Source organism: Denticeps clupeoides, chromosome 16, assembly GCF_900700375.1.
Source record: "Denticeps clupeoides chromosome 16, fDenClu1.1, whole genome shotgun sequence".
NCBI classification, from domain to species: domain Eukaryota; kingdom Metazoa; phylum Chordata; class Actinopteri; order Clupeiformes; family Denticipitidae; genus Denticeps; species Denticeps clupeoides.
This window is the reverse complement of record NC_041722.1, coordinates 15,554,306-15,566,845: the sequence shown is the minus strand read 5'-3', so window position 1 is coordinate 15,566,845 and position 12,540 is coordinate 15,554,306. Positions and strand designations below refer to the sequence as shown.

At 41.9% G+C, this 12,540-nt stretch overlaps 1 protein-coding gene across 19 annotated transcripts in view; it reads right to left on the bottom strand.

The window, feature by feature from the left end:
- The window catches only part of ppfia1 (PTPRF interacting protein alpha 1), a 34,658-nt gene extending 22,977 nt beyond the window's left edge, over nt 1-11,681 (bottom strand). For 11 of the 19 annotated variants that reach the window (XM_028955982.1, XM_028955983.1, XM_028955986.1 and 8 more), the window contains exons 1-2: nt 10,790-11,681; nt 8,905-9,165 (exon numbers count right to left, since the gene is read on the bottom strand). In XM_028955982.1, the coding sequence (XP_028811815.1) occupies nt 8,905-9,165 (261 nt within the window). In that variant the 5' untranslated portion in view covers nt 10,790-11,681. The remainder of the gene's footprint in view (nt 1-8,904; nt 9,166-10,789) is intronic. The other 8 variants (XM_028955993.1, XM_028955997.1, XM_028955995.1 and 5 more) reach the window with 2 other exon arrangements.
- Nucleotides 11,682-12,540: the final 859 nt, after the last annotated feature.

Below are 12,540 nucleotides of genomic sequence, written 5' to 3'. Positions count from 1 at the left end.
CAATGGCTCCCATTCATGAAGGCTTCATTTGGAAATGCAGGGGGATGAGTCCTGTGCCAGGCAGCCTGTCTGTAATTGGATGATAGGGACCAACTTGGGGGGGGGGGGCTACTGCGCCAGCCAAAAAAAAAAAAAAAAAAAAAAAAAAAAAAAAAACAGGTAAGTCCCGAATGAAATATGTAAATAAAAAAAATTAAAAAAAACAAAAAAAATTAAAAATAAAAAAAAAAACAGGTAATTTCATTCGGGCAAAATGAGACTATGTAAATAAAAAATAAATAAATAAAAAGATAAATAAACAAATGAATAAAAAACTGCTCTGCGACTGCTCTGGAAAATATTCTAAGCATCAGTGGCATTTTGTGAGGAGGAAAAAAAATAAGTTCTTAAAAGACTGCTGAATTTAAACTGACTTGAAACAAAGCAAGGTTAAGTACTTCGCTACTGGTGATGTGCTCGTCACATTTCCAAATATTAAAGATTCAGATGAGTCAAACTGATTCAAAAGTGGATGATTCAGAAGAAGAGACAAAAAGACTGGTTTGCCTGCCGCCTCGATGTCATTTCAATCGTTACACGTGTTGCTCCTATCATTTTATCTCAGTCATGGGAAGAACAGAGCCTGTTTGTTCAAGCCCATGCCGCAAACCCTGTGTGCGTCGTTGCACAACCTCCTGTATGACTCAGGTGTCCTGGGTGGGCTTTTATGCAAAACGTGATATCTACTTGTCCACAAGGGCTCATCTCATCAGGTTGGAACAATGGAAAAAAAAAAAAACAAAGTAATTACATTTCTTTAATTAGTTTTTGAAATTCAAGAAAACCCAATGAGTGCATACATGATATCAAAAAACATTATATATATATATATATATATATAAATTAATGCCCATCAGACAATTGCACCAAGAGACCCAAACAATTTGTATTCAGACTTTTGACCGTTTCCGAACTCCAAACACGTTAACAGGTGTCAGGTTTATGGGATCTGAGGCACAGCATGGGGAGGTGACATCGGCAACAGTCTTCTGCATCTTCCGCATCTGGAGCGGGGCCACACACCACGGTGGATCCATTTCTCCTCACAGCAAGGGGTATGTGGGGGTCACAGCATGCCGTTTGACTGACAGATCCGCAACCTTTGCATGCCAGGCAATTGACATAATGATCTCATCAATTCAGCGAGGGCTGAAAACGGCTCAAATGACAACTAACACTACCCACTGCCAAAAAATAATTGTAAAATTAATGGTTTTAGCCTGGTTTGATGACAAGAATCACCAAGCTGTTTTAGCAATTCATGCAACCTACTGCAACCGACTGCTTGTAATAAGGAGAGCAGTAGTATAGACATTACGACAGCCCGTGCGCACCTTTACCTGCTCATAAAATATGCACAATAGTGCATAGAGCGCTAATGAGCTTGGCGCATGCTGGGCATCTATCTCTCTCTCGCTGGGCAGATGTTCAGCAGGTAAAAGCATGAGGATGGGGTTACAGAGGGACAGCTTGCCTGTCGCTCTGACCGCTTCGCCAGGGTCAACGCCACGAGCACGATCAAAGGACAAAAAAAAAATTTTTATTCCTTCAACACATTAAAATACATAATAAATTAACTTAAGGCTGCTACAAGACAGGAAATATATTCTCCATTGCTCCAAATGTCAAATATTATAATAAACTCTTCAGTTACAGCCATATTATCATATAGTATTGTCTTGTATTATATCAGAAACAGTCATTAACATGGACTACATTCGTATTTTACTGTATCACAGCACACCCTGCACACCTTTTAAAACACTGCTGCATTTGATAACTTCCTTTAACAATATTCTCCCCCCCGCAACTTTGCCTGACTGCTAATGACTTTGTTCACTTCAAACCACAGGCGCTCTGCCGGCAGGTCCACTTCCTCCCCATGAAAACCCACGGACAGGATTTCACCACTTGGCCCCATCTGCCGCAGCGCCACATCGTTTCTGGGCCTCTGGGAAATCTCTTCATGCACTACGGAGAGCGTATGGCGGACTTCTCTCTCCCCCCACAAACGCACATCCACAACTCTGCACAGTTCTGGGCTGATGACACAGGGAACGGTGGCCCAGGCCCCAAGTTCAGGGGCCCAGAGAGGGTTTGCTGAGGCGGTGTGGGCCCACAGCCATCACCGCTGCTGCTACCGCCTCGGCATGCACTGGCACTGCTCTACGCTGGCTACTTAAATGCACATCTGGCAGCAAAACGCACTGGCAAACTGCTGTAGCACTTGGAACAAATTGGCCTTTGTCTATTTCCATACACCTTCTCATTCTTCTCGTTCATATTTTTAGCCAGAGTGCAGACTCATTTATTGACTTCAGTCGTATAAAAATAAGTAAATAAAAAAATAAAACCTTGTTCAAGAAATTCCTGAACATACAAGGTATGGCAACTTCTTCGTGTCTTTCCTCGTCTCCTGTTACTATTTCTAATGCAGTACAGCATTCGTTGTAGTACATTCCATCATAATTACTTTTATGAAAAGGCCAAAAATAAAAAAACGTCTCAGAGTTCTGGAATGCACTCCTGTGTTCCTTTTTTTGTGGAGACGAGTTTTAAACTATCACCGTTCAACGAAGTAACTAGACTTCATGAAATTTTAGACAATTGGGTAAATACACCTACATATGAATGCATTTGTAAATCTGGAAATGATACACAGAGCAAAAAAATCCCAAGTTCAATAAACATGCAAAACTCAGAGCTGCACCAAACTTTGTGTGTGTGTATATTTTTTATATATATATATATATATATATATATATATATATATATATATATATATACACACACACACACACACACACACACACACACACACACACACACACACACACACACACACACACACACACACACACACACACACACACACACACACACACACACACACACACACAATGTTCTATTTAGTTTATAATGGTTTAAACAGCACTTGCTATGTCAAGGCAAATGTAAGATTATAGATTTAGAGCATTTATCAGACTTGCATTCAGTAGTTACTGGGACCGTTCCATTTACATTTACAGCATTAATCAGACACCCTTATCCAGAGCGACTTACAATCAGTAGGGACAGTCCCCACCTGGAAACACTCAGGGTTAAGTGTCTTGCTCAGGGACACAATGGTAGTATGTGGGATTTGAACCTGCGTCTTCTGGTTCAGAGGCGAGTGTGTCACCCACTAGACTACTAGCATCCCTAATTAAACCAGGGTGACTGGTAAACCATGTCTTGTCATCAGACCACAGACACACCAAGCGTGCAAATATATGTGCACGCACTGACTCCAAATATTCAAGCTTTATAATACATATACTACATTGATCATGATCATTAATTGCTTAAAATGTTAAATAAACAAGGGCTTCACAAAAGGTCTCAAAAGCACTCAGAAAAGAGGATGAACACGTGTTCCTCGCTGACAGCTCTCATACTAAGTGAAAGTGAAGTGATTGTCATTGTGATTCACTGGAGCACACGGTGACACAGTGAAATGTGTCCTCTGCTTTTAACCATCACCCTTGGTGAGCGTTGGGCAGCCATGACAGGCGCCCGGGGAGCAGTGTGTGGGGACGGTACTTGACGGACTGATTACGGGGCCACTTCATTCACCGCTACGCCACCACTGCCCCACCTACTTCACCCCTGGCAAACATTCCTCATTCTTCCAAACCCTGGAGAAAGCAGGGGACTGCACTTTCCAGACTTTCCATTTAGTGTGATGTGTGTTCAACAAGGAACCAGGGAGAATCAGAGGGGAATGCTGGTAAAAATGGAAGTGAGAACATCTGAAGAAAGGTGGACAAAGTGGAGGAGAGGGGACGTATTTTTCTGTGACATTTCTGATTTATTTCGTCCTTTATTACCACTTGACGTTATTTCTGGATCAAAAGAATAGTGAATTGTAGCTTAATTCACCAGCACAGAGAGACAAATCAGACAAATTAATTAAACACAGCAAACGGCCAAATTAGCCTAACCAAAAGAAGAGGGGTGGAAAAAACATGCACGGTCCACCCTGGGAACTGGCCACCTCCACCTCCTGGTGTAAACATTGTGACTGGTTGGAAAAAGGAAAAATTAAAAAGGGACTACTGGGCAAAAAGAAGCCCATAAAAAGACAAAGCAGATGAAAAAAGGATGAACCGAAGCCCCACCACGGAGACTTGCCTGGGATGCATCAGACGCACCGTACGTGTCAGCATGCCACCCTGGAATGTTTGTGCATTCCACACGAGGGCTGTTCTCTCCAGGGGAGGAACACAAGGAAGGGGGAGAAAAAGAGGCAGATGAGACGGAGGGAGGCTTTAAACGAAACCTTACTTTCTCCGGAAGGGAGCCAGAAAGGGGGAAACATTTCAAAAACGTATTTAAAAAAAGTCTCTCAGAGCGGAACAGGAAGGATGATTGAGATCATGCACATGCTTCACACACGGACCAGCCTAGACATTTCCCCCTGAGGTCAATTTACACAGAAGGCATCCACAGCAATGTTTTACCAAAAAAAAAAAAAAAAAAAAATTAACAAACCTACAGAGATGAGCAACTACATAGGTTTAGCTCATTGAGAATATTTTTTAAAATTGTCTCCCTGGTCACACACTGGTACAGATTTCACCCCGCAAAAATAAGACCCAGCTACACGCTAGGGGTGAACTGAATTGACATTGTTAACAAAAGTGGACAATTCTCTACACGATGCACGGACATTTTGATAGTTACTTTTAAATATTTCAATGAATAATGGTGTCAAAACTGTACAATAATGTTTATGCAATACCAATATATGCAACTAAAATGACCAAGATTGTGTGATTCACAGGACGTGATGCACGGGACAACAATGTCACTGGTCTAACAGCTACACGAGTGCTGTTAGGTTTAACATAGGATAGCCAGTACTATGAGATAAAATATGATCCATTGTATGAATATTTTAATTAAGCCTGATGCACTCTTTAATATAACACCTATAAGCGGAACTTTTAATGTCTGGGTTATGATAACGTTTGCATAGAATTGCATTGAAATAAGTAAAAATCTTACAACAAAGGGGGAACTGTTTCAAATGTCTGAAATTAAATGTTTAACATCATCTGAGTACCCATCTCCGATACCAATCAAATATTAGGGCAAGTAAAAGTGCAAATATTGCAGAATTATTTTAGCATTTTGGTTTCATTTTCCATAGACTTGCCCTATAGCCATTAATTAGTTTAAAAGGATGGAATGTTCACATTTTTTGCACATTATACTCTGAGTATTATTTTATATAAGTGAACATAAACTTTGATTGAAATAGCTTGAAATAACTAGAGTTGATAAGGTGCCTATTAATTATTATTTTTTAACACTGTCCACAAATCACTCGTCATTCCTGTTCTCACCTATAACAACAAAAGATAAAGAATCAAATCATGAAAATCCCTGGGCGATCATATTAAGCAAGACAGTCCAGAGTAAAGTACAGGAGAGGCTAAAACATAAATCAGACACAGGAAAAGAAATATTAAACAAAGAATCCTCAAAAATGCAAACTTCTCTTAATTAGGTCAATCAGTTTTAATGTGCATGCACCAGTCAAAAGTAATTTAAGAGTCAAATCATATCACTGTTACTGTTAAATAATACCAGACATTCCGCAAAACTATATTAAGGCCATGAGGTGCAACGTTGCGGAAGGGAATGAAAGGGAATCTGATTGTTGGCAGAATTGAAGAACGTGTGACAAAAAGCTTCAGGACAAAGTGAAGAAGGGGGGGGGATTTAAAAAAAGTCAAGAAGGTAAAAGGTTACTGTCTGCACAAAGAAATACTACTATTAGTTAATTCTACAACAAATAAAAATGTACATAAAAAGTACATAACACGTGTTCATTCATAGTTTTGATGCCTTCGGTGAGAATCTACCAATGTAAATGGTCATAAAAATAAAGAAAAAACATTGAACGAGAAGGTGTGTCCAAACCTTTGACCTGTACTGTGTGTGTATGTGTGTGTGTGTGTGTCTAAACCTGAAATGCAAAACAAAAGGGATTCTATGAAATATCTATGGAGCAGATATCTATTTTTGGATTGAGAGCTTTATCAGTCTAGCCCTTCAAGAAGGACCAAAATACGTGTGAGCGCCATTCAACTTGTATTGGAAATGCAATTTGCATGAAACAGTGAAGTCAATAATGCCTGTGGGTTTGAGCTAGTGCTGAAATGATTACTCAAGTAACTTGAATGATTCGAATACAAAAAACATTAGAGGTAAATTCATTGCCTCGAGGCTTCGCTCAATTAGTCATCTACTATCGTATCACTCTAGCTTTGTAGACTATAAGAACGGTTCTTCTGTAGTCGAGCTGTTAGGATGTGAGCCTTTGGCCTGAGGGACCCTGGGATTGATTATCACCTTGGATGCACTTTAGGGGCAGTGGTGGCTTAGCGGGTAAGGAAGCAAACCCATAATCAGAAGGTTTTGGGTTTGAATACCAAACCGCCATGGTGCCACTGAGCAAAGCACCATCCCCACACACACACACATTTCGGGTAGCTCAGGGGTAATATCACCAGTCTCCAGTCTCGCAGTCCGTGGGCATGAGGTTCGAATCCCGGGCGCAGTCTGGCGTTTTGGGGCAGTGGTGGCCTAGCGGTTAAGGAAGCGGCCCTGTTGTCAGAAGGTTGCCGGTTCGAAACCTGATCCGCCAAGGTGCCACTGAGCAAAGCACCGTCCCCACACACTGCTCCCCGGGCACTTGTCATGGCTGCCCACTGCTCACTCAGAGTGATGGGTTAAATGCAGAGGACAAATTTCACAGTGTGCACCGTGTGCTGTGCTGCTGTGAATCACATGTGACAATCACTTCACTTTTTTTACTTTTCTTTTTTATTTTACGCTTTCTGGCAATGGTGGCAAATGAAGATATCGGAGTGCAAAATGATGCAGCATCCGAAAAAGCATCCTCATTTGAACTGCATTCAAGCTTCAAGGTATCATATTGTTATGATTGCTTACTGATATGTATCCTGTGTTATAGGGCTGGGCATTTAAAAATTGATTTTCTTTTGGTATTGAAACAGTGTTTTAAATTCAAAGGCTGATTATTTCAAAATCTGTTGGAAATTGGATACAGATAAACAAACTGTTGAAGAAATACTTATATTTTCTTTTTACTCTTTTGTACCATTGTACATAGCATGGTGTACACCACTTTTTTTCTTTTTTTTAAATAAAACAAAGGACACTTAACCTTTGTTTGTGAAGATGTATGTGTTTTTTTTTAACAAAAACTTTTTTTTTTTGCATTACACACTATTGAAATGGTTGTTTAAGAAAAGAAACTATCATGATTTATCAGAGCACTCGATGGAAAAAAAAAAATCAGTACTCTATTACAAAAATATTCGATAGTTGCAGCCCAAGTTTGAGCACAACACCTGATTCAGCTCTTTCATGTCCCACTTGAGTCAAGCTGCTCTCTGTTGCACAGGTCTAAATCACACAACCTTGTTCCAAAACAGACCCAAGAGCCAAACACATCCAAACCACAAGCAGAAATTATTCCAAGCAACACTTTACAGCTGTAATCAAATGGCTTTCATTAGCATTCCCATAAGCACTCATGTTTGAGTCGCACAATATAAAATGGTTACAAAACATGCAAGTACACGAGAGGGAACTCCGTTCCACCACAACACCTAGACGTTACCAAGACGTTCAAGAGCAACATGTCAAACGCTGTGTAAGAGCAGCTTAGACTATCAGAACTCAAAAGGTACTCAGATGCCTCATTCAATAAGATTACATCATTGCAACCATCTGTTAAGTAAATCCTACACATACACAAAGGATAATGCAAGTGATAAAATCCTAATCAGACATGCAAATTATGACAACACCCCGTTAATTTTCTGCTTTATCAAACTCTACATTCCAGAGATACTTGGTCTTATCTTTGCAATAAAAACAAGCAGTAACCTGCTGCTATAAAGGGAAAAAGGTGTGTGAATGTGTTCACAAAACAAGCAAAATGTTTAAGGCGTCAGGACCACCGTACATCAGAAAGCGGGGATGGCTTTGCAAACAGTCCTGAAGGTTTATGCTGAACACTCACTTTTCATTCCTTTACGTTAAAGAGCAGCTCATGAAGTGGCCTTGATAAAGGTAAAAAGAGGAGACTCTTGAAAAACCAACTGAAAATATACTTTGGTTTCTCCTGTGAAAATATACTTCCGACTCTCGTACCGCAGTGCATTTGGGTTCACGTGGCATCATGTCTGCGCTCATTGATCACAGCGTATGCGCACAATAGAATAGCATTCGATCTTCTATTCGCCGGTTGTGCGATTGAACGGTCCAGAATCCCTGCTGTGCACGCTTCGCATTGATGGAACTGAATCGTAATTATTACCTGGAGTGAGTGATTACAGATAATAGCAAAGCCTGCAGCTCAAAAGCAACTTCTTGTGTTGCGCCAAAGATTCCAGGCAGCAGGAATAAGAGTCACTGGGCTCATTTTGGCAGGCTATGTGATGCAATTAGCAGCAGTTGGAAAGATAATTAAAGCTATTCATCATCGTTCTGCAATCCCTTTATCGCGCTTATCTAATCACTGTGATGGGAGCAGATATTTCTGTGCACGTAAAAGACCTAAGCATCCACAGAAGTTAAGCATCAAGATGGACAAGTTGAGCGAAGCAAAGGTGACTGACTTTAAACTGAAAATCCTCAGGGACACAAGTCAAGACAATACATGCAATTCAAGCCTCCCCCTTGTAGATCCGATTGCATCTTAGTCATTTGGGCCATCTGCTGAGGAAAACGAATGGAGTAAACCCCCCCACCTCCGTAAATGGCCTCAACGCGAACACTTACTTGGGGTAGGGCCGTGTTGAGTTGTCTCTGCAAAGAGTCCCGCTCGTGGCTGACTTCATGAAGCTTGCTCTGGGACAAGCACAAGTTCTCTTGGGTCTCTCTGAGTGTGTCCAGCAGCCGGTCCCTTTCCTCCAGCATGGACACCATGAGAGACTCAAAGTGGCCCTCAGAGTCCGACTGCAGGGGTAATCCGGACCCGCGTCCACCACCTCCTGGGCCGACCTCCGCCTCACTTATCGTGGGCATCACCTCGCACATCATCTGCAGCAAACAAAAGCAGAGTTATGGGGGAGGGAGAAATATGAAGCTTGAAAACACGATGTGAATCAGGATGTACCTCAAAAACCGAATAAAAACGAATTCATTTTGCAGTGGTCAATGGCTTATAAAGTCCAAAAAATCATTCATGAACAGTAAAATTATTGTAGAATGAGTGTGTAGTGTGCAAGAATGCAAGAATCACAGCAGACACATAAAGACTATTTGTATGTTTATAAACATCTTATGAATAATTAATTATTAATAAGTAATAATTAATTAATAAGTACAGCAAAAAGTAGTGGAAAAGTGAAGCACAGAGGGACAAAATATAATCTAGCAGCATGCTATATGAATTTTGAGGGCACGGCCCTGAATGAGAGGACCAAACTTTTCCAGCACAGCCAATAGTGCATTCCACTGCCATTCCCAGGTAGGGGGGGGGGGGGGGGGGGGGGGGTCAGAGAACATTCTTCAGTTGCTCCATGGTCTAGGCTTGACATCTGGAGCTTTCAGCAGTCAAGAGTGCTCATTTTTCTGACACAAACAAGTTTTTCAGCACCTTGTTTGACATTGGCTCAAACCGTCCCACACACCAACAACCCTTGGCCATCCACAAACCTGACATTTCATAAGCTCTTACTTAATCCTTCCAAACCAGTGTCTCCAATTCGCACAAATTTTTGCTATCATTTTTTGTAATACAACACTTATTAATTATAATAAGACACCACATTCATAACTAATACCTCTTACAATACCATACAGGTGACTATCCTCAAATCATCTGCAAAGATTTGTACGAAGGTAGTGAGTCTAGGATGCCGAGGGTGATCCAAAACGCCTGGCATCAGCCTTCAGACAGCCAAACAAAAACGTAACAAAGCGTTACAAAGCTGCAGGAATAAAAAAAAAAAAAAAAAAAAAAAAACTCATTTCACAAGAGAGAGATGGTCTGGGTCATAAGTGCGCGCTCATAACCAGGTCAGGCGACAACAGCTCTACAATAGAAATGGCTGGAGGGGGAGGGGTTTACTTTGGAAGGCACGAGACGGATTGACAGATGGCACTAGCAGGATGCCTGCCATCCGCATCGCATCCAACGTCGTTACCGTTACCTGCCCTTATCGCCACCAAATCCATACCACACACACGACGATTGGTCAACTGGGGGCCGAACTGTTCAGTCGCGTCAATAGGGTCAAAGGTGAAATCAATCCCAAAATCATTACTTTGAAATCTAGAGATGGCCACATGTGTCTCCACGGCATTTTAAACCTTGCTTTGCATTTCGAAATAGTTCAGCAACAACACAAAATTTAATTACTTTAAAAGAACAAAAATTATTCTATAACCTGGCAACCCAAAGCAAAGCGATTGCTTTTTTCCCTCCCAAACTTTTATGGTTTTGACACGTAGGGTGAATGAAATAACGACGGCATAACACAATACGCCATTGTTGTGTGGCTTCTACATAATCAAAAGTAGGATCTATATTCATTCCTAAACAAGCAATTGCACTGAAAAATCGAGCGACAGCGACCATTTCGATATTGACAGCGTACAATATGCAACAGAATAGAATATATACAAAAACACACCGAAGTCTTATTATAGACCCGTTTACCTTGACAGAATAGCGGGGATGTCAGTCGCGTCCACTTTCCTTTTGTTGCAGCCGGCAGTCCTGTAATCTCCGGACTGATCGGAATCCAGTTTACCTACTGCCTCGTCGGCCTCGAAAGTAACGGTGAGCTCCCGGCCATGCAACGGCGGCGTCCCGCAGCTGGGTGAGAGGCGCCGGGCAGGCTGAGCGTTCTCCAAAAAAACCCGAAAAGGCCGCACAAGGCGGACCAGCATCAGACAATTACCCCGGTCCGGAGCGGCTAGCCTGCTATCGGGACGCGCTGCATTCTACTCCGGCGGGGGCTGAGCGGGCGCAGACGTGCGAGACCTGCGTTAACTTTCGACCATAATTACGCGCGGCGTTCGCCCGCAGCGCGACCGCAACGCCGGCCGCCGAGAGAACGGCTGGAAGGGAGCGAAGGCGTAGCTTAGTGCTAACTTCAACTCCAAGCTAACGGCTACCCGAGGTTAGCCTGGCTGCTAACCGGCTAACTCTTTAGCCAGTACCTGGCCGGAATATTCTCCCGGGCCCGAAAGTGTGCAGGACGCCCCGGCCCGAAGCGTATTTCGGGACTTAAGGCGAAGTTGTGGAGAAATTAGGCATCCGGACGGAACTTCTCGGAGTTTTCCTGTCCGCCGACGAGCCGCGTCACCAAGCCGAAGAGAAGCGGATTGACCGGTGGCCAAAATAAACCCTGACAAAAAAAAAAAAAAAAAAACTCTCCAAAGCCACGTTCGGAGTCGCGCCCTCCCGCGATCACATCGTTTCCGGGCGCGTTGCGGCGAGTATATCCGACAAGGGCTGCATTTAATCCCGGCTCGGTGGAAGCCGTCCCTTTCCCGGTTTCCTCCCGTTTCCTGCTCCCCAGGAAAGTCGGTGCGCGCCGGTGACGTTGGTACGTGCCTGGGCGGAAAGCGCACGCAAAGCGCGCCCCTTTAAATCAACACGGAACAGCGCGCATGCGCGTGAGTTGGTGTAATAACAGCACACAGATAAATAAAACATTACTTCAAACGTTGTCGGTGACTATTTATAATTCTGTATTTCGTTTTTCTTTTCAAACCCTTTAAATAATTCTTCAGTAGAAAAACAAGGACATTTCAACATGAGCCTAAACCTTAGCACACCCACATTAATGATTATTATTATTATTATTATTAATAGTAGGTTCAGATAAAATCAAATAAAAATCCGGTCCAAAGCCTCTCAAGCACTGGCACAATACGTGTGAAAATGGGTGTATAATATAGATGTAGATAGATAAGATACAATTTTTAATATATTTAATTATACACAAATATCATATACAGTATAACTGTGATCTCTGCTAGAGAGATCACAGAAATATGTTCAATCTGAAATTTATGGCAGGTGAACATCCCAATTTATTCATTTTTCAGAGTTGCCAATGCACCTAGCATGCATGCCTTACAGTGTTAAATATTATTTATACAATTGTATTTGATTTTACAGTTTACCGAGTTAGCAGCACAATAGAAGCACATGTTAGAATTATTTAGATTATTATTGTTTTCTGACACTGGATGGCTTTCTACAGGTATGAGGATCGGAGAAGAGTGATATTTAAAAAAAAAATAATTATATACAGTATAACATTTTGCAAAGGTTTTATCATGTGCAATATGATTGGCAGATAGCCATGGCAGGCAGCCATGATGTGCCTTCTTAACCCCCTGCCCTGTCACCTGCTATCCTTTCATCTCTACCTAAACAGTTTCTAATGAGATCCC